Source organism: Apus apus, chromosome 17 (assembly GCF_020740795.1).
Source record: "Apus apus isolate bApuApu2 chromosome 17, bApuApu2.pri.cur, whole genome shotgun sequence".
NCBI classification, from domain to species: Eukaryota; Metazoa; Chordata; class Aves; order Apodiformes; family Apodidae; genus Apus; species Apus apus.
This window is the reverse complement of record NC_067298.1, coordinates 3,491,224-3,519,051: the sequence shown is the minus strand read 5'-3', so window position 1 is coordinate 3,519,051 and position 27,828 is coordinate 3,491,224. Positions and strand designations below refer to the sequence as shown.

The 27,828-nt window shown below is 43.4% G+C and overlaps 1 protein-coding gene across 1 annotated transcript; it reads left to right on the top strand.

Moving 5' to 3' along the window:
• LOC127391940 (myosin-1B-like) lies at positions 1-27,824 on the top strand. The gene is made up of 40 exons (XM_051635225.1): positions 1-219; positions 315-458; positions 551-707; positions 1,212-1,239; positions 1,322-1,433; positions 4,111-4,203; positions 4,292-4,355; positions 4,444-4,542; positions 4,639-4,742; positions 5,045-5,183; positions 5,588-5,706; positions 5,807-5,956; positions 6,035-6,205; positions 6,385-6,694; positions 7,223-7,308; positions 7,831-7,918; positions 8,588-8,705; positions 10,148-10,271; positions 11,116-11,252; positions 11,684-11,939; positions 13,091-13,470; positions 13,530-13,539; positions 14,813-15,112; positions 15,761-15,906; positions 15,993-16,083; positions 16,830-17,219; positions 17,911-18,037; positions 18,440-18,558; positions 19,263-19,459; positions 19,857-20,040; positions 20,930-21,095; positions 21,882-22,006; positions 22,998-23,306; positions 23,395-23,598; positions 23,683-23,808; positions 24,957-25,127; positions 26,592-26,696; positions 26,775-26,870; positions 27,301-27,435; positions 27,810-27,824. The coding sequence occupies exons 1-40, from the start codon at positions 16-18 to the stop codon at positions 27,822-27,824; spliced, it is 6,099 nt and encodes a 2,032-aa protein (XP_051491185.1). The 5' UTR covers positions 1-15.
• The last annotated feature ends 4 nt before the right edge of the window (positions 27,825-27,828 follow it).

The window sequence follows — 27,828 nt, the reverse complement described above, 5'->3', positions numbered from 1 at the left end:
AGAGCAACTCCAGCCATGAGTTCAGATGCAGAGATGGCAATCTTTGGAGAAGCTGCTCCCTATTTACGGAAGTCTGAGAAAGAGAGAATTGAAGCCCAGAATCGCCCATTTGATGCCAAGGCAGCCTGTTTTGTAGTGGATGAAAAGCAGATGTATGTGAAAGGATCCATACAGAGTAGAGAAGGTGGCACAGTCACAGTTAAAATAAATGATGATACAGTAAGTGACATCAGTTGTTACTCATATATGATTATCCAGTTCAGGCAGTTCCCTGGTTTAGATTTCTTCTGTTTTTTCCCTTCTGGTTTTCTCAGACTGTGACTGTGAAGGATGATGAAGTCTTTCCCATGAACCCCCCCAAATTTGATAAAATCGAGGACATGGCCATGATGACCCACCTCCATGAACCCGCTGTGCTGTACAACCTCAAAGAGCGTTATGCAGCCTGGATGATCTACGTAAGTACCAGCAGCAGCCTTCCTTTGGGCAGGCAGCAGGAACGGCTCTGCCAGGCTCAGGGGAAGCCAACGTGCTGTCTCCCTTCCTCCAGACCTACTCGGGTCTCTTCTGTGTCACCGTCAACCCCTACAAGTGGCTGCCGGTGTACAACCCGGAGGTGGTGGCTGGATACAGAGGCAAGAAGCGCCAGGAGGCCCCTCCACACATCTTCTCCATCTCTGACAATGCCTATCAGTTCATGCTGACTGGTGAGTCATTTGGCAGGAATGAGAAACCCTGATGTACACAGGGCTGGCTGCTTGTGTAAGGAACACTTGTCAGTTCAGGCATCTTAGGTGCTGTTCTACGCAGTACCTGATGGCACCAGCTCTCTTAGTCCTATGGCACAACTCAAGATTAGACTGCCTGTGTCATCTTAATGACCTCTGTGTTGTCAGACAATGAAGGTAAGGCAGTAGCTGGCTATATGGCTTTGTGCCTGCTTTCCTAGTAAGGAGTTTAAACAATATTTAAGATCTCTACATAAAAGAAAACAAATGTTAAGTGGGAAGCCTTATAAAGAACCACTGCTTGGAGTTAGATATTGGGATGCTCCATCTCTCTGCACAAAAACACCACACACAGACTAATGTGGAATTTGTCTGTTTGCAAAGTTACAGTGTAGTTATTTCCCTGGAAGTCAAGTAGTTATACCTGAGGAACAGAAGCCCTCCACATCTCATTTGAACATCTTTCTGTGGCTTTGTTTACAGATCGTACCAACCAGTCCATCCTTATCACGTGAGTACATTTTTACTTCTGTCAGCTCAGACACACATACCAAACTGTTTCCTGGTTCCTGTAACCATTTGCATTACAACAGCGGAGAATCCGGTGCAGGGAAGACTGTGAACACCAAGCGTGTCATCCAGTACTTTGCAACAATTGCAGTTACTGGTGAGAAGAAGAAAGACCCACAGCCCGGCAAAATGCAGGTATGTCTTTGGCTCCCCCTTCCAGTGTTTGTCCAAGACTCTGCCTGCAGAGCAGAAACTACCAATGCACACTTTTGGGCTGCAGGACCATCAAAAGACAAAGCGTAGCACAACTGAGGAGACAGTTGGGCTGCACAGCCTGAGCACATCTATGCTTGATTGGCTGCTATCCAGCCTCCATCCCTCTGAACACTAGTGAAACTCCACTTACAGAAACACTTTATTAATGTAGAAAAGGCCCAAGAATCAGTTTCTCTCTAGTCCCCATTTATAAGGGGGAAGTCTTCACCAAGAAGAGGAAGCTGGTGTAGGACAGCAGTTTTCTCTGTGCTGTGTACCTGTCCATTAATCTATGAGACTGGCCACATCCACAGCAGCTGGCTGACTGCAAGTGTAAAGAGAGTAGTCAGCTCTTGCTGGCACATGATTGTGTCATTCCTATTCCTTGTTCCAGTCCTATTGACAGGGGAAGTGCAGGCACTCTAAATTTGAGAGTGGTTGTGCTGAAGTTAAGGGCAATTTCAATCCCGTCAGGCACTAGTTTCCACTGGCTTGTTCTCTTGCCTGTGGTTAAGGTAACAGACCTGAGGGACAGCATAAAAAAGGTGGCAGATTTGGTACAGCTGGGACCACTTTGCTGACAGTCAGAAAGAAAGGATCTGTCCAGGGAAGAAACCATGTGCTCTGATTCTCATTTCTGGTGGGCAGCCCAGCTGCTGCAGTCTGCGTGGCCTTCATTCCCTAGCACAGAGCAAGCTTCAAACACCCTTGTGGCACAAGTGTGTGTCACCACAGCCCTTGAGATGGTATGTGCATCAAAGTGGGGGACACGTGTCAGCATGTTATTTGAGTACCCAAGGGCATAGCAGAACCTAAGGAGGAGATTCCAAGGCTGAATATTCTTTTCACACTCAGAGGCAGGTGTCTGTGATTGATAGGTTACTATGGCCAAGGAAAGTTCATCACAAGCACTTTTTCCATCAGCACCATTCCAGAATCTCCTGGGCTCAGCTTTCACCAGCTGCTCAGTATGCCAGGACTGATCTCAGGAAAACTTGTAAGACAGCTGAGAGAAGTACTGATCATGTTTGAGGAAAGGAAAATTACCTGGTTCTCAGATGAACAACAATCTGTTCTGCCCTCTTCTGAGTTGATTCTCAGAGTACTTTTGGTTTTTTATTATTCACAATCTCTGAAGCAGTAGTATGTTCCTCTCCATAAGAACATTGAATAAAACAGATTATAGTTCTGTCTAGCCCAGCATCCTATCTCAGATGCAGGCCAAAATCAGATGCCAGGCAATAGTGTGTTAATAAGGGAAGCATGTAACAGCGTTGCCCTAGAATGCTGTCTAAGCCTCCAGCAGTTTGTCCTGTAGACAGGACTCCAGAATCAACTTGTGTAAAGAATTGCTGTGTCTTTTTCCATGCTCAATACACCCTTATCTTCCCAGGGCACAGCTGTGCAGTAAAAAGAGGTTTGGTGTTGGTGTAGGCAGCTGCACTGACACATGCATCCTCTTAACCAGGCAGTTCATTTAGAAAGTGGAAAGATAGATGTAAGAGGACATTACTCTAAGAATTGGAGATCTTTAATTAAAAAGAAAATTATATAGAGCTTCACATGCTGCTGTGTTGCTTTAAATTTATAGGGTCCACCTTAACGGTGGACTAATGAAAACTAATTTAAGCCCGTTCTGCCATCTGCAGACAGTGCTGGGAATGGCACTCCCACTGCGTTGCATGATGTGAAAGGCTGCACTGAACACCACACAGATTGAGCTGTGCCACTGATCTTTCATCTGGATAAAAACTGTTTGTTGTTTGTTTTTTTTTCCCCCTCAGTCTTTGTTTTCCATCTCTGTCTTGGAAATTACCTCTGGCGACACATTTGTGCCCTGACTACATCAGGCATCATGATTTTGTTGGAAGCCTTGAGGAAAAACTTCCAACAAAGCAAGGAGTGACTCTCCTTCCTGGACTGTACTGGACAGAAAAGGAGAGACATAATGTCACAGAAGTGTCCCTCTGCCCATAATTCTGCAGTTACCAAGAGTGATACAATACAATCCTGAAACTTTACATGTTGATCATCCCTTCTCTAGTCATGCAGCAAAAAACTCAGTTTCTGTTCTCTGCTTTTTTAAATTAGGTATTTGAGTCTCAGATTTTGTTCATATCCCTCTCTTCTTTCCAAAGCATGTCTGGAGATGTATTTCTGCATTCTGAAAGGCTGTTGGTTGCTTGAATCCAATTGCAGAGCTAGGTGCACCCTTGCTAGGTGCTCCCTACTAAAGGCTTTACCTGTCTCAGTGTGTCCTGGACTTGAGTAACCTCCATAAAAAAGCCCAGAATTGTCACATTTTTTTTAGATAGCATGGCCTATGGGAATGTGGAAGCACCTCTCATACAGGTTTTGAATTCCTAGAACTCCACTGTAATAACTCTGTATGATATCCAATGTATGACAGCAGGTACAAGAAGGAAACACATACAGATATGTCCTTAGACCAATGGCAATATCAATGAGTGATGGCTTAGGAGTACTTAAAAGCTCTGCAGAATTTTAGGTTAAAATCACATATGAAGTGTAAAAATTACCTATTTGTAATATCTCCTTTGTAATATTTGTTACTAACTAGTGAAGTTTTACAAGAAGCCTTTTCTCCTGTAACCAGGGAACTTTGGAGGATCAGATCATCCAGGCCAACCCACTGCTGGAGGCATTTGGCAATGCCAAGACTGTGAGGAATGACAACTCCTCACGCTTTGTGAGTTCATTTCAGATCTGTTAGAATGCAGACATCTAATATATATCTCATTCATTGATCACTGTAACCAATCTGTACTACTCGATAGGGGAAATTCATTCGGATTCACTTTGGAACAACTGGCAAACTGGCCTCTGCAGATATTGAAACCTGTGAGTTGGAGCAAGTCAGTGCATGCAGGATTTGTGCATTTAATGACCTCGCCTTTACCAAGAGACTAACAGCATCTCTTTTGATTAGATCTTCTGGAGAAATCCAGAGTGACTTTCCAGCTGGCCAGTGAAAGGAGCTATCACATTTTTTACCAGATAATGTCCAACAAGAAGCCAGAGCTCATTGGTGAGTGTCAGTAGTGCTGAGTTACACTCAGCAGGTCATTTCTCTTTCTGCTGTGACCTGCCCTGGTGCCACCAAAGGTGCCCTGTATCCCTACAGATCTCCTCCTTATCTCCACCAACCCCTATGATTTCCCCTATGTGAGCCAAGGAGAAGTCACTGTTGCCAGTATTGATGACAGTGAGGAGCTGCTGGCGACAGAGGTGAGTACAGCTGAGCACCCGTGGGACAGCCAGGGAGGCCAGGCTGGCAGGGAAGCCCAGGGGCAAGCAGGGAGGTTTGGTGGGATGTGAGGCTCATCAGTGGGAAGGGAGGCCCAGCCAGCCCAGGGCCACCAAGTGCCAGGCTCTGTTGCCTGCAGGGGTCACAGGACCATGCTGGTCCTGTGCTTGGTGTGGGCAGGGAGGCAGGGGCAGGAACCTCAGCTTCCCATCGCAGGACACGTGCCTGCGAACAGTCCTTGGTGCTTCTCTGACCTTCCTCAACTTGCCTGTTGCCTCTGCAGAGTGCTGTGGACATCCTGGGGTTCAGCCCCGATGAGAAAGTGGGGATGTACAAGCTGACAGGGGCTGTCATGCACTACGGGAACATGAAGTTCAAGCAGAAGCAGCGGGAGGAGCAGGCAGAGCCTGATGGCACCGAAGGTAGCGTTGGCTCCAGAGTTCGCTTGTAAACTGCACCAGGACACAAGCTAAAAACCCATCCCATTCAGTGCCCCAAACTTGGAGAATTATTTTCCTTTCCAGAAACTTAATTTTTTAAAGTTTGTTGCAAGTTCCACAAAGTCAATGATCTAATTTATGCTCCACAAGGAAACAGGCACAAATATGAAGTGTTGCTGTAGGCCTCCAGGCATGGGGTGTCCTGCAGCTGAGACACGACCTGTGCTGGGGGAAGACATTCTCCATGGGACTGGAGAGGAACTTTCCTTGGCAATAGGTGCATTTGAGTAGTGCCAAAAGTAGACTTCTTGTAACAGAAACATCCTAGAGGGCCAGGACACCCTATTTTTTTCTGTTTTGAACTTGTTTGCTGTCTCTGATCCCAGTGGCTGACAAAGCTGGCTACCTGATGGGTCTGAATTCTGCTGATTTGCTCAAGGCTTTATGCTACCCCAGGGTGAAAGTCGGGAATGAATATGTAACTAAAGGACAAAATGTTCAACAGGTACCTAGACAGCTGATCTGCTTGTCATTTTGTTCAGATAGTTCTTTCAACTTTAAAGCTAACTCAGCTTTCATTGCTGCCATGCCTGTGTGTCTTACAGGTGTACAATTCAGTGGGTGCATTGGCCAAATCAGTTTATGAGAAGATGTTCCTGTGGATGGTTACTCGAATCAACCAACAGCTGGATACCAAGCAGCCCAGACAGCATTTCATTGGTGTCCTGGACATTGCTGGCTTTGAGATCTTTGATGTGAGTTACAGTAGGCCTGCTTGCACATGGAGGACTTTTCCAAACTAACTGGCATTTTTTTATCTTTTGATATTGCAGTTCAACAGCCTGGAGCAGCTGTGCATCAACTTCACCAATGAGAAACTGCAACAGTTTTTCAACCACCACATGTTCGTGCTGGAGCAGGAGGAGTACAAGAAGGAGGGAATTGACTGGGAATTCATTGACTTTGGGATGGACCTGGCTGCCTGCATTGAGCTCATTGAGAAGGTAGAGGAAATCTTTCAATTTTAGCTACTAGGGATTTATTAAGAACTGAAAGTTCGTTACAGCTGATTATGAACTTCAGTACAAATTACAGCCAAGTAAACAAGGCACAAATAATATGCAAGGTGACATTTTATTTACTTTTCATCTGCCCACCACTTACTTATCCGTATTTCTCCCAGCCCATGGGCATCTTCTCCATCCTGGAAGAGGAGTGCATGTTCCCCAAGGCAACTGACACCTCTTTCAAGAACAAGCTCTATGACCAGCACCTGGGCAAGTCCAACAACTTCCAGAAGCCCAAGCCTGTCAAAGGCAAGGCTGAGGCCCACTTCTCTCTGGTGCACTATGCTGGCACAGTGGACTACAACATCTCTGGCTGGCTTGACAAGAACAAGGATCCCCTGAATGAAACTGTTGTGGGGCTGTACCAGAAATCATCCTTGAAGTTGCTGTCCTTCCTTTTCTCTAACTATGCTGGTGCAGAAACAAGTAAGTGCTTTTTCAGTGTTGATTGATAGGGCAAGAATAACTGAAGTCTACTTCAGTTATAACTCAGAATAGATCCTTGTTCTTCACCTAGAAGATCAGATTAGGAGACTTTTCTAAAGAAGACTTCACTGCACTGAAACTAATGTCCACTGCTGAGCCACATTCTTGGGCCTTTCGCCTAATTAAAAAATAATAAAAAATGGGGCTACATGTATAAGTAAAATCAATGTGCGTAGTAGCACAGAGTACCCTGTTACAAATCTTAGGTCAGGTCATAGTGTTCCACACCACTAAAACCACACATGCAAATAATTTAGATGCAATCTAAATGATGCACCTGAGACCTAATGTATCATACACTGATCAACAACCACCTCTCAGCAGTTCACTGAATCTTCCACGCAGCAGTGGGTCCGTGTTTAAAATTAAACTATTGTTTTACTGGTTCGTGACCAAAGAAAAGAAGATGAGGCTTACAAATCATCCTGCTTACTCTTAACAGTTCACTTCCTATCTACTTCTTCCAAGGTGAGAGTGGTGGTGGTGGTGGTGGTGGCAAGAAAGGTGCTAAGAAGAAGGGGGGATCTTTCCAAACGGTGTCTGCTGTGTTCCGGGTATGTGAACTTCCTGTTAAATGAACCAAGCTTCCACAGAAATTCTGAGGGCTGGAACACATCTGTGTAGGAAGGCTGACAAAATTGGTGTTGTTCAGCCTGGGGAAGAGAAGGCTCCAGGGAGACCTTAATGCAGCCTTTCAATATATAGCAGTCACTTATCAGAAAGAATGTTTTATCAGGGCCTGTTGTGACAGGACAAGGGACAATGGTTTTTAACTGAAAGAGGATATGTTTACATTGGACATAGGAAAGATTTATATTTTTTATTATGAGGGTCATACACTGGAACAAGTAGTCCAGAGGAGTCATGAATGCCCCATCATTGGATGTGTTCAAGGTCAGATTGGATGGGGCTTGGAGCAACCTGATCAAGTGAAAGATGACCCTGCTCATGGCAGGGATCTTCAAAGGTCACTTCCAGTCCAAACAGTTCTGTGATTATTTAACTCCATGATATTTGAATAAAAATACACAAGATTCATAGCTCAAAGCTCAAACCCAGGTTTTGTTTTATCACAGGAAAATCTAAACAAGTTGATGACTAACCTAAGAAGCACCCATCCTCACTTTGTGCGTTGCCTGATTCCTAATGAGACCAAGACACCTGGTAAGTCTGTCATTATACTCTGAAGACTTGGGCCTGATGGAGATTCTTTGGAACAAAAGGATAGTCAACATGCTGGCTTTGGCTGGGATAGAGTGAATTTTCTTAATAGTAGCTGGAATGGGGCTATGTTTTGCATTTATGCTGAAAACAGGGTGATAATGCAGAGATTTTTGTTATTGCTGAATAGTGCTTACACAGATTGAAAGCCTTTTCTGCTACTCACACCACCCCCTCAGCTTGGGGTATACAAGAAGTTGGGAGGGGACACAGCTAGGACAGCTGACCCCAACTGACCAAAGGGATATTCCATACCATATGATGTCATGCTCAGTGTGTAAAGCTGGAAGAAGGAGGGGGGAGTGTTTGGAGGGATTAGTCTTCTCAAGTAACCATTAGGCATGATGGAGCCCTGCTCCCCTGGAGATGGCTGAACACCCACCTGCCAGTGGGATGTAGTGAGGGATGTAGTGCCCTTGTTTTGCTTTGCTTGCACGTGTGGCTTTTGCTCTACCTGTTGAACTGTCTTTATCTCAACCCACAAGTTTTCTCACTTCCACCTTCTGATTCTCTCCCCCACCCACCAGAGGGGAGGGAGCCAGTGGCTTTGCAATGTTTAGTTGCTGGCTGGGGTTAAACCACAACAGTCATGCTGGGTGTGTTTTGTTTAAGGTGAAATGGACCATTACTTGGTGATGCATCAGCTGCGCTGCAATGGGGTTCTGGAAGGCATCCGAATTTGTAGGAAGGGGTTTCCAAGCAGAATCCTTTATGCTGACTTCAAGCAAAGGTAGGTCTTCAGTTATTGCTGTCTGTCAAGGGAAGGCCTCAGTAGACTGATAACTCAGGTAACAAGTCTGGTGACAGCACAGAGAGACACCCTCTGAATCAGACTAGATCAGTGACATTTGAGGGAACTATGTCATTAAAACTGTCTTAGGTCACTACAGTCTTTCCCCTCTTTGATCAGACCAGAAATTTCTTGATTCATCGGAACCAGTATAATTCCTAAACTGTAGTCAATGCCCAGTGAGCAAAAGAGCTGTAAACTTTTTATAATGTATTAATTATAAGGCATTATAGACTGCTCTTTTTAAGCCTCCCAGAGAGAAAGAAAACCAATACACATCAGTGCAGCCTCCTTACTGTGCACTGACTAAATATTAAAAAATCTGAGACTTTGCTGGTGCTCTTGTCACTGGCCTGCATCCTGTGCCTCATTTTCCTCATCTTTAAAATGAAGACAGTTAAATTGGTTCATGTGAGTTCATTTGCTATAAAGTGCAGAATCTGAATTAGCTGCTATTATAATTAAATGTAACAGTAGCATCTTCCATGCAGAATTAGTGTGAAAAGGACACAAGACCTCTCTGAAAATGCCCTGCAACCATGTTCAGTAAGGCATGAGCTGGTCTCAATTGTCAAATCATAACTTGATGGGTTAGGTGAAGGAATCTATCTGTAATGGCCATGGTCCACAACCAAAAAGTGCTTTATAGTTCAAAGGAAACGTGCTGAGCTTCAGGAGGAAGTACAATGGAAGCCTAAAATAGAGAATATCACTACACCATCAGTGTCTTGATTTTACATATTCTCTTTCAAGGTAGACTTGAGAATAAGAAGTGTTCCAGTGTACAGTCACACATCCTCATTGGTGTATCAGAAGAAACCCCTTTAGGTCCTGTTCGTGTCACAGGATTACCTTAATCATTAAGTTACTTTGCAAAATGCTAGGATTGCTGCTAGCATTTACTGAATACTACCATGCCATTTTTAGTCCAAACTCAAGGATTCAGTGGTACAGCTTGTGGAGACTCTGAGCTGTTCAAGACATGTATTCCCTTTGGAATATACCTGATTTTTGTCAGTAGCTTTAATTCACCTTCAACGTCCATTTGAGTAGCATTCCTCTGATCAACTGGAACAAGATGAGAAGGGGTGGATGTGTTCTCACTATGTTCCTCCTAATTCCTGGACCTGCAGACACTCTCAAGTATGCACATTAATTTTGTATGTAACAACATACTGTGTTGTTACACAGCCAGCAGATTCCTCTGAAGAGTAGATACATCCCCTTGTCATCACGTTCTGTTCAGCCAAGACTGTTTACATTTCAGATGGCATATTCAGCCACTGTCAGATAGCTCAGCTTCCATGTATTTTATGATATACAATGGATTCTGTTTTCCTCACCCTGTTTGAAACCAGTCCTTGCAACCTCTCTTACCACAGGTACAAGATTCTTAATGCCTCAGCCATTCCAGAAGGCCAGTTCATTGACAGTAAAAAGGCTTCAGAAAAACTTCTTTCCTCCATTGATGTTGACCACAACCAGTACAGATTTGGCCACACCAAGGTAAAGTCCTTGTGGAAGAGTGGGTTTAATCCATGGCAAAAAATACTGTTTGCTGAAAATGTTTCTTACATATGAAATCAGCTTTCATGATGATTAGAGTTGAAGTACACCACTAGGAAGAAGCAGTGCAGAAAACTTATCTGGTTGTGGGGCTATGTGTGAGGGGTACCACTGTCAGCCCTAGGAACACCACACTACCATAATGACCCAGAGTGGCTCCAACTAGAACTAGTGCTGCCCCTTTCTCCTGCCAGTTAAGCTCCTTTATATCAGGGCATGTTAGGCTCAGACAAGTTTGCAAAGTCAGACTTTTCAGGGGATTTAGACACACACACACACGTCTGTCTCCCATATCCAAAGCAGTCTTAGGTGGGACACTGATTCTCTGATAAGCACAAACAGGGCAGCACTGTCTCTGGAGACAAACCCAGTTGTCTTCAATGCCAAAAAGACAGAATCATGTTTGCTTCTCAAGCCATCTCTCAGTCAGTTAACAGAGCAAAACTTGAGCTGACGTAGAAAAGTGGAGTACAGTGAAAATATAGAGTAGGACATAATACTGAACTGAAAGTTAAGTTTTGTTTTAATAACTCCTGGTGAATTATATCTTCCTACTCAGTAGCAGGCATCAAATAACACTAAATTTGATCAGGTCATACATCAGTGACTTGTCATGAATCACAGGAACACTGAGGACATGAATACTGACTCAAAATTTCTCTAGCTGTTAAACATTTATTCTGCCAGCATTTTACCAAAACTGCCTTGTACTATACTCCATCATCTGCCAGTGATTCTATATCTGCCCAAGCCTCAAAATGTTTGACCCTTTCTTATGTTCTAGGTGTTCTTCAAGGCAGGTCTCCTGGGACTCCTAGAAGAAATGAGAGATGAGAAGCTTCTGAGCCTCATCACTCACACACAAGCTATGTGCAGAGGGTACCTCATGAGAACTGAATTTAAAAAGATGAATGCAAGAAGGTAATATAAGTAAATAGAAACAGTCATGCTGTGTCAGACCAAAAGTCCAGCAGTGCAATAAATTGTCTTAGGTTTAACAAAAAGTCCTCAGGAAAGACCCTTAGAAAGACAGTGGAAACAGAGCAAGCACAAACTGATAGTTTCCTTGTTATGGTCTCCCAAATTCTGGCAAGAGCCATTTAGCAATTGTACCATGCAGCTGGAGCATGTTATCCAGTATTTAACAGTGAACCTTTTCTCCAGGAATACCCTTCTCATTTTCAGCCTTTCAAATCTAGAAATTACTCTTTAATAAAAGAAAGGAGGTGAGGGGAAAAAAGTCTCATGCAGAAGTTCCTGGAGGAAAATGCTGATGCTGCATGGCCAATAATCAGAGTGTTTCCAACCGAAGTCTTGCCAGCCTCATAAATGGTGTTTTCATGTGTTTTCAGAGAATCCATTTATATAATCCAATACAATGTTAGAGCATTCATGAATGTCAAGCACTGGCCCTGGATGAAGCTATACTTCAAGATCAAGCCCTTGCTGAAGAGTGCAGAGTCTGAGAAGGAGATGGCCAACATGAAGGAGGAGTTTGAGAAAACCAAGGAAGAGCTTGCAAAGTCTGAGGCCAAGAGGAAAGAGCTGGAGGAGAAAATGGTGACCCTGTTGCAAGAGAAAAATGACCTGCAGCTTCAGGTTCAATCTGTGAGTAACCTCCCTTTTCAGATTCACTCCTGTTCTCCAGAACCCACCTAGCTTACAAGCATCTGGGGCTTTACTTTAACCCCTGCACAGATGGCAAGCCAAAAAAATCAAAAAGCCCAGGTTTAACTGGATTAACTAACTTCCAGTTTAGGATGTCTTTCAGAGGACTCCAATTTCAAATTTTAGAACATAAAAGAATTCCCAGGGGGTGATCATCACCCTCGATTATGTTGTCTGAGTCTTTCTTGACTCCCAGCTTCCCACTGTGTCAGTACTGAAGGGGTCCTTCCTGTCTTCTTGCGAAGTCCCATTTTCCTGGAGGAATTCCTATCAGCCCTGCTGGAAAGATTCCTGAAGCACCATCTTCTCCAAGGTTGTCCTAGGCAATGCACACTCACTATCTATGATTTTCATTGTGCTATGGGTGCTAGTCAGAACCTGAGAGAGAATTCAACATACCATCTTCTGTTACTGCAGTGGTGGCTTTCAGCCATAACTGGCCTGGAAGGCATCAGATACCTTTTCTGGTACTCTGACTAGAACACATCATAGTAGCATTAATTTAGACAAAATTTTTCTGTCAGTAATGTGTTTTAAAATGTTATAGTAAAAGCTGAGGCTACAAATTGGGTTGAGACTGATGTTGTCTTGACTGAGAGAGGTTAGAGATTAAGAGGAGCAAGGTTAGCCTCATGTGACAGAAGTGGGAGAAGTAGTTTGGGGACACAGTCTGACCTGTGTCATTAAAGTTGGAGGAGCTTACTAAAGATGGAATCATCCATCACTATGAAAGAAATGCTGTTTGTTCTACAAATCCACATTGGAGCTCATGCTCTCCACCTGTTGATCTCACTAATTCCTTGCAGACTTCTTGTTATAACTAAACCCTGTGAGTCTGTGGCATGGTATTGTCAAAACATCTGACCAGTGGAACAGAAGTGTCTCTAGCATGGGATAATGGTCCACTTTCCTGAGCCATGACTGAGCAGGACAACTTCCTTATGACTGAATCACATGCATTACTGTGATTTGCATAGGAAATTGTGCCCAAACTCGTGCAACCAGGTTCCTGGAGATGGCGCTTGAACAACATGTGTTGCCCTTTGTAATTTTTATGATAAAAATAACATGCCTTTGATATGTTCTGACAGGAGAGTGAAAATCTAGCCGATGCTGAAGAAAGATGTGAAGGACTCATCAAAAGTAAAATCCAGCTGGAAGCTAAAATTAAAGAATTAAGTGAAAGATTGGAGGATGAAGAGGAGACAAATGCTGAACTGACAGCAAAGAAGAGGAAACTTGAAGATGAGTGCTCTGAGCTGAAGAAAGATATTGATGATCTTGAACTGACTTTGGCCAAAGTGGAAAAGGAGAAACATGCAACAGAAAATAAGGTGACAGAGGAATCGGGGAATTATTCTTTCCCTGACAGTTTTCAGTTTTGTAGAAAGTTGGGGTCATTCCTAAGTGCTATAAATGGGAGTGATATGTGCCCAAGTCATAGAAGAGAGGTATTGCCACTTAATGACCTGTGACAGAAACTTTTTTGTTAAAATGATAACTCTTAGGAATTATTTTTTCTTTTGACAGTTCTAAACGAGTTAGGAGGTTGTTATGGTGCTTGATAGATAATTTCCTCATTTGGCTATTTGCAGTCATAAAGGGTCAGTATATTTGTATCTCCTGTGGATAATGGAGGACTAGTGTGGTTGTGCTTGCTCAGCACAGAAGGGCTCTGCTGGTTCTTTCTCACATGTGTTGAGGAGAACAGATTTTGCAGATACCAAATGTTTTCTTACAATTCTCTTAAATATAAGAAGCCTAGGTCTGAGCTAGGGTGGGCATCCTTTCCTTCCATTGACCTGACAGTACAATGAGAGTTCTTCCAGACTTCTCAAGTTTAGTTGTCAGCATAGCAGAGAGAGTCTATATCAGGTGGTCATTAACTCATTTATGTCCCAGTAAAAGCACAGGTCTTACATGTATATTTCAACAATCAATGTGAAGAGACAGAACTGAGATATATATGTTAGAATTCAGAAGCCCAGATTTGTGGTAGCAGTGTTCAGTCCTGCTGTGGAAACAATACCAGCAGAGATGTAATTACAGCCCTGAGGTTCCCTTCAGTGCCACCACTGAAAAGAATATTGGATCTTAAGACACGTTGGACATTTCTATCCTAATGCTTAGAGGAAATCTAGCTGGTGCTGAGTATAGAGATTGAGGGTGTCTCTCATCAAATCTCAGGGCCATATAGATACATCACTTGGCACATGGACTTTCCTTATCCCCACTGTCAAGCTTCCCCAACTGAATGAGACAACTGAGAAGCAAGGGTCAGGCAGGTTAATGCACAGCACCTGAAGGGTTTGAGATAAGGCTGCTGTTGTGCAATGCTCCACATACAAGGAATAAGTTTCCAAAATAAAGTGAGCAGAGCTGGTATGTCCAGCAGTCCAGTTAGAAGCTCCTGCCTTAAATTTGTGATAACCTGTTCCAGGGGCATAAGGTTCTTTGTCATGTTGCTGTGTTCCTTTCACTTTCATGGAAAAAATAACATCTTTGGCTACACTTGGCACTTGATAATATCTTCTTACAGAACCTCACTTCCTGAGAAGTTACAGCTGTTTACCTAGCAAACATGTCACACATAGGAAGCACATTTTTTTTGACAAGAGCAGCTCAGAGGCCTTTTGTAAATCTGAGTGGGAAAATATTGCAGAGGCAAGTGAAGATTGAACAACATGTTCCATTATAGAATTCAGCAGGATAGGGCTGGTAGTGAAAAAACAACTAAAGCAAGAACTTCTGCCATTGCAGGACCAGAGGTGTGACTGTCAGTCATGACACTTACAGCATCATGAACTATATAGACCTTCCATGGAGAGCATTTTGACTACATCCATGCAAGATTTTGCAAGGGTGCCCTCACTGTGTTCTCAGTCTGTCATTTCTCAAGGCTCTCCCTCATAGTGTGGATGCTGGCTGTCCAACAGGTTAAGAATCTTACTGAAGAGATGGCAGCTCTGGATGAAAATATTTCTAAACTCACAAAGGAAAAAAAGGCCCTCCAGGAAGCCCACCAGCAGACACTGGATGACTTGCAAGTTGAGGAAGACAAAGTCAGCACACTCACCAAAACTAAGACCAAACTGGAGCAGCAAGTAGATGATGTAAGAAAAAGTTTTTTTGGGATGCTCTGACAGATGAGAACAGAAATCTGTAGTTGGGAGTATAAGTAACACCTAAAGCAGCCAAGCCAGCTCTAATAATTTCAGCTAATAAATTGCCAACTGACAGGCTGATTTGGAATCCAGTACATCTTCCATCTTTCCCTGACTATTTTAACTATGTTCATCATTGGGTATTTCAGCATTGTAGACTTTTGTGACCCATTTTAACCAATCAGCTGGAGCAGTGTATCTGTGGCAGTCTGAGGTTTGCTGCAGTTATTTGAGGTCTCTTACTGTGCACTGTGAATGCACTCCAGGAAGTTATGAAGAGGGGGAGTTTGTCAGTATTTAGCAGTATATATGCAAGGAACTGCAGCCACTGGAAAATGTTAATTTCTGTATTTTTCAAAAACTGGCACTTCAACTGTGCACAGCCAAGCTGTGGGCAGCTTAATGCCTGCAACCAAATCATAATGGCAGCTCTAATCTTGCAGCGAGAGTCTAGCACAGGTGGAGATGAGAAGTATACACAGGAACTGATTGTGTTCTCTATTCATCAATTGCCAACTCTAGTTAGATTTTAAAATCAGTAATAGTTACTTTCAGAGTATAATTTATATGTTTCAAAGTATGTTGTATGTGTTTTAGCTTGAAGGATCTCTGGAACAAGAGAAGAAACTGCGAATGGACCTTGAGAGAGCAAAGAGAAAACTGGAGGGAGATCTGAAAATGTCTCAGGATTCCATCATGGATCTGGAAAATGATAAGCAGCAGATGGATGACAGGCTAAAAAAGTATTGCACTGACTTTTTATGCTCTGAATTCTAAAACTCAGCTTTGATCTTAACCATATTGAATTTGCGTTCATTTTCTTTAACAGAAAGGATTTTGAAATAAGCCAGTTGCAAAGTAAAATTGAAGATGAGCAGGCTCAAAGCTCTCAGCTGCAAAAGAAAATTAAGGAGATTCAGGTAAAGTCTAAAAGTTACTGATATATTTAGTAGCCAAGCAGAAGTTCCATAGACTTAATTGATATTTTTTCATAGACTGTTACCAAAAAATATTTTCCTCCTCATAAATAAAACAATCAAAATGGGCTCCTAGTGCTAATCACATCTCAGGGCACTTTTACAGAAGCTCTGGCCTTTAATCAGAAAAAGTATGAAATTTCCTAAGTGAAGGCTTTGAAAATGGATCAGATACTGAGCTGTAACAGCAGAGAAGTCACTGAGAATTGCTTTTCCAAGACAACAATAGGAAGTGACAAAGAACACCTTCTAGACACAGAGCCAGAAAGGCAGTTCTCTTCAGCTGTTCTCTCATGGTTGCTCATCTCAAGGTTCTTTCCATCTTGTTTACTAATAGAGGACACTTTTTTTTTTTTTGCCTGGCCTTTGAAAAATTTCTAAGAAAAACACATTCTTTTACATTTTCCAGTGACACATCCTCTATTTATTCTGAAAAGTGCAATACTAGACCTTCATAAACTGATAAATCCATTCTGAGCTATAACAAACAATGAAATACTAGATTTTACCTTTCCTATTGTTCCAAAACTAAATCTTGCATGTTCTAGGACACAAGTCACATGAAATTTCTAGTGGTTTTTTCGCGCTTTATGCCGATGTAAGTGGATGTGAGTGTTTACTCTATTTCTTAATGGCCACTTCAGCTCTGTCAATTCAGAAGTCCTCATTTAACCAATTAACTTTCACAGGCTCGAATAGAGGAACTGGAGGAAGAAATTGAGGCTGAGCGTGCGATCCATGCGAAGACCGAGAAGCAGCGAGTTGACCTCTCCAGGGAGCTCGAGGAGATCAGCGAGCGCCTGGAAGAAGCAGGAGGAGCTACTGCAGCTCAGATCGAGATGAACAAGAAGCGCGAGGCAGAGTTTCAGAAGATGCGCCGTGACCTGGAGGAGGCCACGCTGCAGCACGAAGCCACGGCTGCCGCCCTGCGCAAGAAGCACGCGGACAGCACAGCTGAGCTGGGGGAGCAGATCGACAACCTGCAACGGGTGAAGCAGAAGCTGGAGAAGGAGAAGAGCGAGCTGAAGATGGAGATTGACGACCTGGCCAGTAACATGGAGTCTGTCTCCAAGGCCAAGGTACTGACATTTTTCTTTGTAGTAATTCAAACTTAATCCAGTATTTCTATTTTAACATAGATATTTGTTAGTCGGACTTTAAAATACATAGTTGCACTCTACAACTTTTAGTTTAAGGATTTCAATATGTATCATAATAATATATTGTATCCTGTGGGTGAGGTAACAATTTGACCTGAAGCACCTGACCTGAGGAACTACCAGGTTTCATTGCTTGGTTCAAAATATTGCAATAGTCAAATGAAAGTTCCCAGTTTTTTCACTTCTTCTGAAATTGAAATTACTTCTATCCTACCCTTTCCTTATTTTTCTTTTCCTGCCTTAAATATTTCAATGACATCATCATTTAGAGCCAAACAAATTTTAAAAAATTCCTCGTGTTACAGCATTTCACCATCCTTTTCATTCATTGAAAATAAATACTGAATGTACATTAATAAATTATACAAGTGTTTGAAGTAGGGATGCAAATTTCTCAGAAAGGCATATTGGTCAACTGAGACATTTTGACCATAGTTTTAAGTCTTTGACTTGTATTTTTGTCATTCATAAGGCTTCAAATTCTCAGCAGTTGTGTTGAACCATGAATCATCTTTCATTCTGTTCTCAAAATATTGTGACAGTCAAATGAAAGTCACTGACCTGAACAATTAGATGAGCTGAAGGATGTTCTTTTCTATCTCTTTAACAGAGCAATCTGGAAAGGATGTGCCGAGCTCTCGAGGACCAGTTCAGTGAAGTCAGAACAAAAGATGAGGAACATATGCGAGTAATTAATGATCTGAATACCCAGAAAACACGTCTACAGGCTGAGAATGGTGTGTCCCTAGGTGACATGTAATTGTCCTGTGCCAAATATGTAAATACGCTGTCTGGTGGCCTGTGTATTTGGTAATATATTCATCACTGGGTGATCTGAACAAAACTCAAGCTGTAGAATTTCCTCCTGGTGGAGGCTCCACCCAAGGAAACATAAAACCAAGGTAAAAGAAGCACTGTCAATCAAAACGAATGTGAGTTTTTGGTCAGTTCATACCCCCTCCTTTGATGTCAGCACAAAATTTATCTTCAATAGCTTTTTCCTACTGGTGGTAATGAAATTGCTGCTCTTTGTTCCACCACATGATATCTTGTAATCTCTTTCCATATAGCTAGCTGCTCCTATTTGTACATTTTATTACTCTTATTTCTGTCTAAAAGACTAAACATTTTCTTGTTAGGTGAACTCACCCGGCAACTGGAGGAGAAGGAGTCCTTGATTTCTCAGTTGACTCGAGGCAAACATGCTTTCACTCAGCAGACTGAAGAGCTGAAGAGGCAACTAGAGGAAGAAAATAAGGTTACTTGATTTAATTTGGACCTACAAATTGTAAAATAAATCAATGAGCTAAAACAGTAAGTCAGATTTCTTCTCCTCAGAGAAAGGTGGAGACATCAGAAGAGTGAAACTTGTGAATGCTCAGAAGAGGCATGAGAAATTAAATAAGGGAGACAGTTTAAGCCCTTATTATCATGCCTTCTGGAGTTCTAAATCATGAGAGAAGTGAATGGAAATAGCTCTGTGTGCATAGCTTTCTGCTACAGGAAGTCTCCGAGACAAAGAATAAAACAGCAGCCAAAAAAAAGAGTCCAGGAGTGCGGGCATACCTAGGGTTAGATATGACAACATAGCTTGAACCTTCTTCCACCTTCAGGCCAATACCAAATTCTACCAGAAAAGCTTATGAGGAAACTTACTGAGAGGAAATTCTCACCTTGACTGTTGCTGGATTTCTTGTGTCTTTGCCCGAAGGACTTGGTGCAGGTGTTTTTGAGAAGCACCATCACAGACAAGATGGACATTTGCCTCATCTTGTTTAGCAACATCAAATCAGAAACACAGAGTCCTTGATGTTATTTACTTTGCTCCTTCAGTTACTTTAGCGACTATGGCACACAAGGCAGTGAGATGTGGAGTTCTTATCAAAATACAGGGGTGGGGGGGAAATAATCCAGCCACAAATTATTAATGTTTGGACAATTTTCATCATTCTAACTCCCCAGGCCAAGAACGCCCTGGCCCACGCCTTGCAGTCTGCTCGCCACGACTGTGACTTGCTCCGGGAACAATATGAGGAGGAGCAGGAAGCCAAGGGGGAGCTGCAGCGTGCCCTGTCCAAGGCCAACAGCGAAGTGGCCCAGTGGAGAACCAAATACGAGACGGACGCCATTCAGCGCACCGAGGAGCTGGAGGAGGCCAAGTAGGTGCTGGGAGTGAGAAGGGGAGTCAGGAGAGGTTTAAGTGAGAAGGAGTTAAAGTCTTGGGAGCGTCTACAGAAAGGAGAATTCCAGTGTGTTGACTATGCAGTTAATTGTAGTAGTTGAGAAATCGCATTCTTTACACTGCCAATACTGAATGGCTGTTCCTAGTTGCTCTCCACGTTGGTCTAGTCTGCCCCTTGTGTAAGTGTTGTCCCAGACCATGCACCACTCCAGTGTGCTGCGTCATCCCAGGCTCCTACCCATGTTCTCTGTTCACATCACAACTTCCTATGTTGCCCTCTCTGTCCTCATCTCCCATGCCAGGCTCCCTTCCTGTCCATTTTCTGACAAAGTCAGAATTTTCCTTCTCTCAGTGCTGATTGTCTCATCCTGCAGAAAGAAGCTTGCTCAGCGCCTGCAGGAGTCAGAGGAGCAAATTGAGGCTGTCAACTCAAAGTGTGCTTCACTGGAGAAGACAAAGCAGAGGCTGCAGGGAGAAGTGGATGACCTCATGATTGATGTGGAGAGATCGCATGCAGCCTGTGCAGCGTTTGATAAAAAGCAGAAGAATTTTGACAAGGTTCATTCAAAGAGCCTGCCAGATACAAACACTGTTAGACATCTGATGGGCCAGACCCAATTCTGAAATTGTTGAAGTTCTCCACTCACAGTAAGATAAATTACATTTTATCCACACCAGAGGCCTGGAAAGAAGTACATAATGGGACATACAGTAATAATAATGTCACAGTGAGAAGTAATCCCAGGTGACCACAGTAAACAATAAAATAGCTTTCTGATAGTTTTAAAAAGCATGAAAATGTTACAAGGGAGACTGGGATGATCCGTATGTAGTCCTTGATCAAGCACACTGACTTGCCTGGTGCTACTCTGCCAGCCTTGTATTTGTGTTAGGCAGATCCTCAGACTCCTTTACACAGTTCCAACCTTCACTGCCTTTAATAACATTTAAAAGAATGAGCACTGTTTGCCCAAGTGAGGTTGCACAGCCTGGTTCCTTGAACCAGCCTTGTGTGAGTGAATTGGGGGCATGTGCTAAATCAGATGCCCTGCAGGGCTGTGGTATCAGACTCCAGAGAAAATCAGTAGAGCATGATCATTCTGGGTGGGCTGTGAGTGCAAGACCACTGGCTCCTACAGTGACAAAAAGGCTCACAAAGCCACACTCAGACTAACCACATTGTGTCCAGGCTGGTGATAAACCAGACTCCTGTTGGAGAGCTTGGGGTATGCACTAGTGCTGGCTGAAGAGGATAATTTAATTAGATTCCACCAGAACAGCCAGTGTATGTTTCATCATGAATTGATTGTCACAGGGTCACGAGCTGTTTGGAGAACAGTCCAAAGCAAAAGATTGTCAGACAGGTCATGTCTCTTAGGTTCTTGTCCTGTGAACACATAGAGAGAAGTGTTGCAGAATAGGTCATTCTCATGCTCTGTCACCCCAGGTCGTGGCTGAATGGAAGCAGAAGTACCAGGAGAGTCAGGCTGAACTGGAAGCTGCCCAGAAGGAGTCTCGCTCTCTTAGCACTGAGATCTTCCGGATGAAGAATGCCTATGAAGAAATACTTGACCAGGCTGAGACTGTCAGGAGGGAAAACAAGAACCTCCAGCGTAAGTTCAGATCTCCATCAGCTCTGTCTGGATCCACCATGAGTCCCAAGATGTTGCCATGTTTCCGGGTTACCAAAGCTCTGTCTCTTCCCAGGGTTTTGTTCTATATGATTTTCCCTCAAAGCTCAGGTTAGGTGACTTTCTTGCCTGTTCAGCTGATCACAAAGTCACCTGTAAGCACAGCTACAACTTGCTACAGCATCCTGCTTCCTCCTGGTATTGCCTGTGCTTCACACCATCATAATCCTGTTCATGGGTAGGGACCCAATTAACTAAATGGACAGAAATTATGATAAAATCAGATAGTTTTTGTGGTTTGGTTTTTTTTGTTTGTTGTTTTTTTTTCCAGATTACTTTAATTGCTGCCACAAGAAAAAAATCTGGAGGGCTTTGTCTCCTGATTATTGGAGGACCATGCAGCTATGGCACAACAGATTGCCATTTCATAAGCAAACTGTCTATAGCTGAATGATCCATGGGGAGTATCTGAGGGTAAAGGGACAAAACAGCCAGGACTGTCTCTGGAGATGTAATTTCACTATCTAGAGGAAGCTGACATTCTCTAATGCCACTCTAGTTGATCCTTCTCATTTTCCAGTTGCACACTGCACTGGATATATCAGTTAATCAGAAATGAAGACTGTAGACAAAACCTGGTATTTCTCCTCCCTGTGTCATCATGTTACATCATTATCTCTTCCATCACTCCCTTTGCCAAACAGTAACTGCAGGTGCCACTGACAACATCATCCAAGATGAACTGAGTGTGTGTTTTTTGTATTGCAGAGGAAATCTCTGATCTTACTGAGCAGATTGCTGAATCTGGGAAAGCTAATCATGGACTGGAGAAAGCAAAGAAGCAAATTGAGCAAGAAAAGTGTGACCTTCAAGCAGCATTAGAAGAAGCAGAGGTAAGTTATCAATAAGGGGGCTTGTTTTTAGAGACACTATGAATTTGGAGATGATAAATTCCTGCTAATCCTGATACTGTCACAGAGGTGCAGTATGAGAGCACAAGCACACCAAGTAGCACGGGGGCTGCTCCTCTCCTGTACCACTGTGGCATTCCTTGCTGTGCTATCATGCACAAAAAATACTCAGTCCCAGACTAAAATTGAGACAATTTTGCATGACCTGTTTGAATTTGCTGCTGTGAAAGGCTGAAGAAAGGTCATTTGTATTTCAAAACTCTGACCGTTTTTGTTTTCTAGTCAAATTAATCAAGGTTGTTTTCAGAGTAGGTCTAATACATACTTTAAAAACTTCTCAGTGTCACATCCTGTTCAAAGAAAGATGAATATTGAAGAGAATTAAGATTGTATTTCTTCAGTTCCTCCACTTTCAGTGAAGGGGGAGTCAGTAAGGCATTCAAGGAAGAGTCAATGCACAGGACATGGATTCTGATGAACATAGAGACATTGCTGAGGATCAGCCTGATCTTGGAAGTGTCACTGGTACACTGACACAGGCTGCATGCCAGGTCCCACAATGCTATGATTTCTCAATCTTTCTTACTCTTTTTTGCTATCTCTTAGCTCTACTTAATTTTAAATCTTAATTTTTTTTCCCAATACATGCTAGATGGCAGCTCCTTCAGTTCCCTCGTGTCTGGGTTCTGTGCCTTTTGTTCCTTTTCTGCCCTGATGGTGCTTTGGAAAAGCTTTTATTACTTCTGTATGATTGTATGTGGTTCTCCACAAAATGTCTTTGCCAGCATTTCATGGAGCTGCCCATGGTGTTCCTAGGGCATAGCTTAAGCACAGAGACACAGATCTCACTAGGTGGGTGGGCAGTAGGAGCAAGGCCATGCAAATCCATCTGCTCTCATTTATGCATCTGAATGCATACATTTCCCAGTAATTAACACTATAGAGACAAATTATGTTATTTCAACCTTACCAGGGCTCTTTAGAACATGAAGAAGGAAAAATCTTACGTGTTCAGCTGGAGCTGAACCAGGTGAAGTCAGATGTTGATAGAAGGAATGCAGAGAAAGATGAGGAAATTCAACAGCTGAAGAGGAATCACCAGAGGGTATTGGAGTCCATGCAGACCACGCTGGATGCTGAGATCAGAAGCAGAAATGATGCTTTGAGGCTGAAAAAGAAGATGGAGGGAGATCTGAATGACATGGAGATACAGCTGAGCCATGCCAACTCTCAGGTAGCAGAGACACAGAAGCACCTCAAAGCTGTGCAAGGGCAACTCAAGGTAGGGACCACAAGGGCTACCGTCCTACAAGCCTTTGCCACTCACTCTGCTCACCTCTGAGTCTCGTGTTGCTTTCACCTCTTCAAAGGATTCCCAGCTCCATTTGGATGATGCTTTGAGAGAAAACGATGACCTGAAGGAGCAGCTTGCTATGGTGGAGCGCAGGAACACTCTGATGACCACAGAGCTAGAGGAGGTGCGAGCGGCCATGGAGCAGACGGAGCGAGCACGGAAGGTTTCTGAGCAGGAGCTGACAGATGCCAGTGAGCGAGTGCAGCTTCTCCACTCACAGGTATTTGGTATCTCCTTTACAATAGGCATGTGGGAGTGGCATGAAAATGGGTGGGAATGACCTGTCTTTGGACTGTCCCAACAGAACACCAGCCTCCTCAACACCAAGAAGAGACTGGAAGTGGACATTACTCATTTGCAGAGTGAAGTCGAAGACAGCGTTCAGGAAGCCAGAAATGCAGAGGAGAAAGCAAAGAAAGCCATCACAGATGTGAGTCCTCTTGCTTGCCTTTCTTACATTTTTATACTAATGCAGTCACTTTTCACTTTAGAAATGCAGCAATCAAGTGAAGGAGAACCAATTCTTCAACATAGGAACAGAAAATACTGGTGGCACAATCCCTCTCCACACAGTGTCTGTCCTACTACTTGTCACAGAAGACACCTTCAGTGGAGGTCCTCCACTCATGCTCTGCTAGCAGTCTGTACTGAAAAGCTGTCCTGTTCCCCCTTCCCCATATCCACATTCACTTTTGCTTCCAGGGTAAATGTAGAAGCATGGAACAGATGTTGGCAAAATTGTAGCAGGAAAAGTGTGGTCTGAACCATATCCTGTTTAGACATAGCAAGAAAAGCAAAAATTAAGACTAAAATCATACATGGTTTTATACAGATGCTAGACATGCAGTATAAAAAAAAAAGAGAGAGAAGATAAATGTTTTTTTTAAGTAAGGCTACAGTTCCACAGAATCAGAAGAAACAGTCTTAAGACCATCTAGGAAACGTATATGAAAATGAAACAAAAAATTATTACACTATTGCATCAAGTTATGGTGCACCTGGGCCTGAAGTGCTGTGTCTAGCTCTGGTTGCCAACCAGTGACAGGGCTGCAGGTTCCTCTCTGCACTCTCTGCCCTGTCACATTGGTGACAGCTGTCCACCCTGGGTTCTGAAGATCTCAGCAGGCAAAAGCTTTTCACTGTAGTCAAGACAGTCATTTCACTGGCAAAAACTGCTTAGGAATCTGACTCTTCAGCAAATGTAGGCACCAAATGGCCAGATACTCAAAATCTGGGAGCCCAGAGATGCAGAGTGCTGGCTGGTGCTGCTTCAAGATGACCTTCATCTCCACTGACTCTTAAAAAATGAAACTTTGGTACAGAGTCATTTGCACGCCTTGATTATTTTTTTTCTTGTCATCAACCCTGCTTGTTCTCCAAGGCAGAGTATTTTAGAAATACAGATAATGAAAAATGGTGATCCTCTTTATATGACAAACCCTTAGCTCAGCCATGGGCACTGACTGAGCATGTGGAGAGCCATGGACCAGTGTGGAGCTGGGTATTGCTCCCAGGAAGGGTGAAGAAGTGCCAGGGATGGGGAGGCATATTTGTAACATAACTGTGCATTATAACCAGGCAGCCATGATGGCAGAAGAGCTGAAGAAGGAGCAGGACACCAGTGCCCACCTGGAGAGGATGAAGAGGAATCTGGAACAGACAGTGAAGGACCTGCAGCACCGTCTGGATGAGGCTGAGCAGCTGGCCCTGAAGGGTGGAAAGAAGCAACTCCAGAAACTAGAGGCCAGGGTATGGTGAAGACTGGGGTAGGCTAAGGTCAAGTTCCTGAGTGGATCCTTGGTTATTGGAACCTCTTGGGTAGGTTACATGAGGGACCAACCCCAGGTATCTCCAGCAGGTTTGCTGAGAGTTGCATTGAGTAGTTGAACAGTGCACTGTGGGTGAGGAACTTGAGAATGACCTCATAAAAACTGAGTGGGCAAAAATGGTGGCAGATGAACATCAAGGTAGAGATATAATTTAAAACATACTTCCTGGGGGGTGAACTTGGAACTGGCAATTACAGCTCAGCCAGGAGATCTCAGTCTCATCCATGACAGCCCTCAGAGACTGTTCAGTGTGCAGTAGGAGGAAAAACCCAGAAGAGAAAAAAAATTTGAGCTTTGTTAGAAAATGCCCTAAGAACAAAGAGAGCATCACTTGCTACTATATTAAATGTACCATGTCCAGGTCCAGTCTCTGGAACTCAAGAATGACCTGAGAGTTAGAGAAGCATCCAGATAGTGGCAGCTCAGTGAGTAGTCTTTTAAGGACAAAAAAAACAAGGCTAGGACTCTTCTGATTGGAGAGGAGATGGCTGAGCGAGATGTGATCAGAATTTACTGAATCATGACAGCAGTGACCAAGATATATTCTGAACAGTTATCAGCAAAATGCACAGTACTTGGCAGAGTGGGCACTGAAATTCTGGAAGCTGCTGCCATGGGTGGCTGTAGAGGCAGCTGGTAGAAGGCTCTAAAAGAGATTAGAAATCAGCAAGTTTCAGACATACTTAAAGGAACAGGTACAGGTATGTCACACCTCTAAACTATTGACTGTGGAAACTGGACAAGTGTGAGGGGAGTAGATAGAAGCCAGGTTTCCATGCTGTCCTTAAGCAGTGGATGCTGCTGCCACTTCCAGAGGCACTGGGTTAGATGGACCATTTGCCTGACCCACTTACTGTGTTCAACTGTTTCTGTTCAGAAATACAGCACAACTGACTGGGAATTCTGTACTTTTGACTTTGAAAGGAAATATTCACAAATAAATAAAAGCATTAGTGTCCAGGTTTGACCTGGTACACTGCAAAAGAGGCATGGAGCTAAGGACTATTCATGAGGATGAGCTAGACTCAAAGATTACAAATTAAGCAAATTTTGCCCCATTTACCTGGTGAGCATTGACAGAACCCTCCCCTCCCTATTTCAATTTCCTCTTCTCTGACATATTTAAGCCTAATTTTGGTTTTAAATGCCCCAGGTACACATTCCTAAGTTTCTTCTATAAATAACTCGGTGTTCACACACTACTAATATAACATGGTGAGCAGTTTTTAGCTAGTCTAGCCCCAGGAAGCATCTGTGGAAGGTTGCCCTGCATTGCCACTTTCTCTGCAGCCTTAGTTTGCAGAACCCCAGTTCCCAGGATCCTACAGCAGGATCCAAACCATTCTTGGCATTTCATTGTCTTCACCATGATACTGTTTTTCAGATTCATGAGTTAGAAAATGAACTTGATGCTGAGCAGAAGCGAGGAATAGAGTCACTGAAAGGTGCTCGCAAGTATGAACGAAGGCTGAAGGAGCTCACTTACCAGGTATTCAAATATCTGTCCTCTTATGTGCATCACCTCAGTCCATCTTCCAAGGCTGACTTGATTTTTCACTTCCCACAGTCTGAAGAGGATAAGAAAAATATTCTGCGGCTCCAGGATCTGGTGGACAAGCTGCAGTTAAAAGTGAAAGCGTACAAGAAACAGGCTGAGGAAGCTGTGAGTGAAGGACCCTTTTTAAATCTTCGTGGGCCCTGGGTGGAGATTCCCTGGGCTCCCAGGTTCATTAAAATAATTGAATCCTCAGTTTGACAGGGCAGCTATGGCCTCTGCCTTTGACTATTTCTTCCTTCATAGACTCATGGCTCACAACAGAGCAGACAGAGCTGTAATTGTCCCAGAGCTGATGCACTTTTGGAGCCACAATAGCCAATCTTCCCAGCTTGAAGTGAGCAGGACTAATTGTTCTGTCCCCAGCTGAGTGCTCGCATTGTTGACAGTACTGGGTAGAAAAGGATGGAGTGCTGGCAATGCAAGGATGTAGCTGTGAGGCTAAGGGCAGTCGGTGGCACAGCCTGAGGGTTGGTTAATGGTAAGAGGGCAATGTTAGTTTGTGTCCATGTCACTGATGGCACCCCATGACTTTCAGGAAGAACAAGCAAACCTTAATCTCTCACGATGCCGCAAGGCCCAGCACGAGCTGGAAGAGGCTGAAGAACGAGCTGATATTGCTGAATGTCAGGTTAACAAGTTGAGAGCCAAAAGTCGTGATATTGGAGGACAGGTGAGTTGGAGGGCTGCAGAGGACCTTTCTTCTGCAGCAAGTGCCACAAAGATCTCTGCCCAAGCAGCTGGCAGCCACAGCTGCATTCCGCTCTTCCTTCCACTCTTGTACTGGAGTGTCCCCATAAAGGAAGGGCAGAAATTGGGACTTAATAAAAACCAGTAGGTTTTGAAGGTCCTCTTGGTGCCTCCCAAGAGACAGGCCAAATATTATTTACTCTTAAGAATCCAAGTCTTTGAGAAGAATTAGGAGATACTGGTTCTTTGCTAGTAACATGGTAGAATATTTGCAATAGCTACAGACATGAAGCAACCCCACAAATAATTAAATAGCTCAAACAATCTTTACATGATCTTCCTTTCTTTTATATTTAGAAATCTGAGGAATGACAGC

Bases quoted from the DNA above. Each gene is read 5' to 3' on its own strand.
- LOC127391940 (XM_051635225.1), top strand. From the start codon at position 16: ATGAGTTCAGATGCAGAGATGGCAATCTTTGGAGAAGCTGCTCCCTAT. The intron at 19,460-19,856 runs GTAGGTGCTGGG...CTCATCCTGCAG, and splicing joins GAGGAGCTGGAGGAGGCCAA to AAAGAAGCTTGCTCAGCGCC. The intron at 26,697-26,774 runs GTATTCAAATAT...CACTTCCCACAG, and splicing joins TGAAGGAGCTCACTTACCAG to TCTGAAGAGGATAAGAAAAA.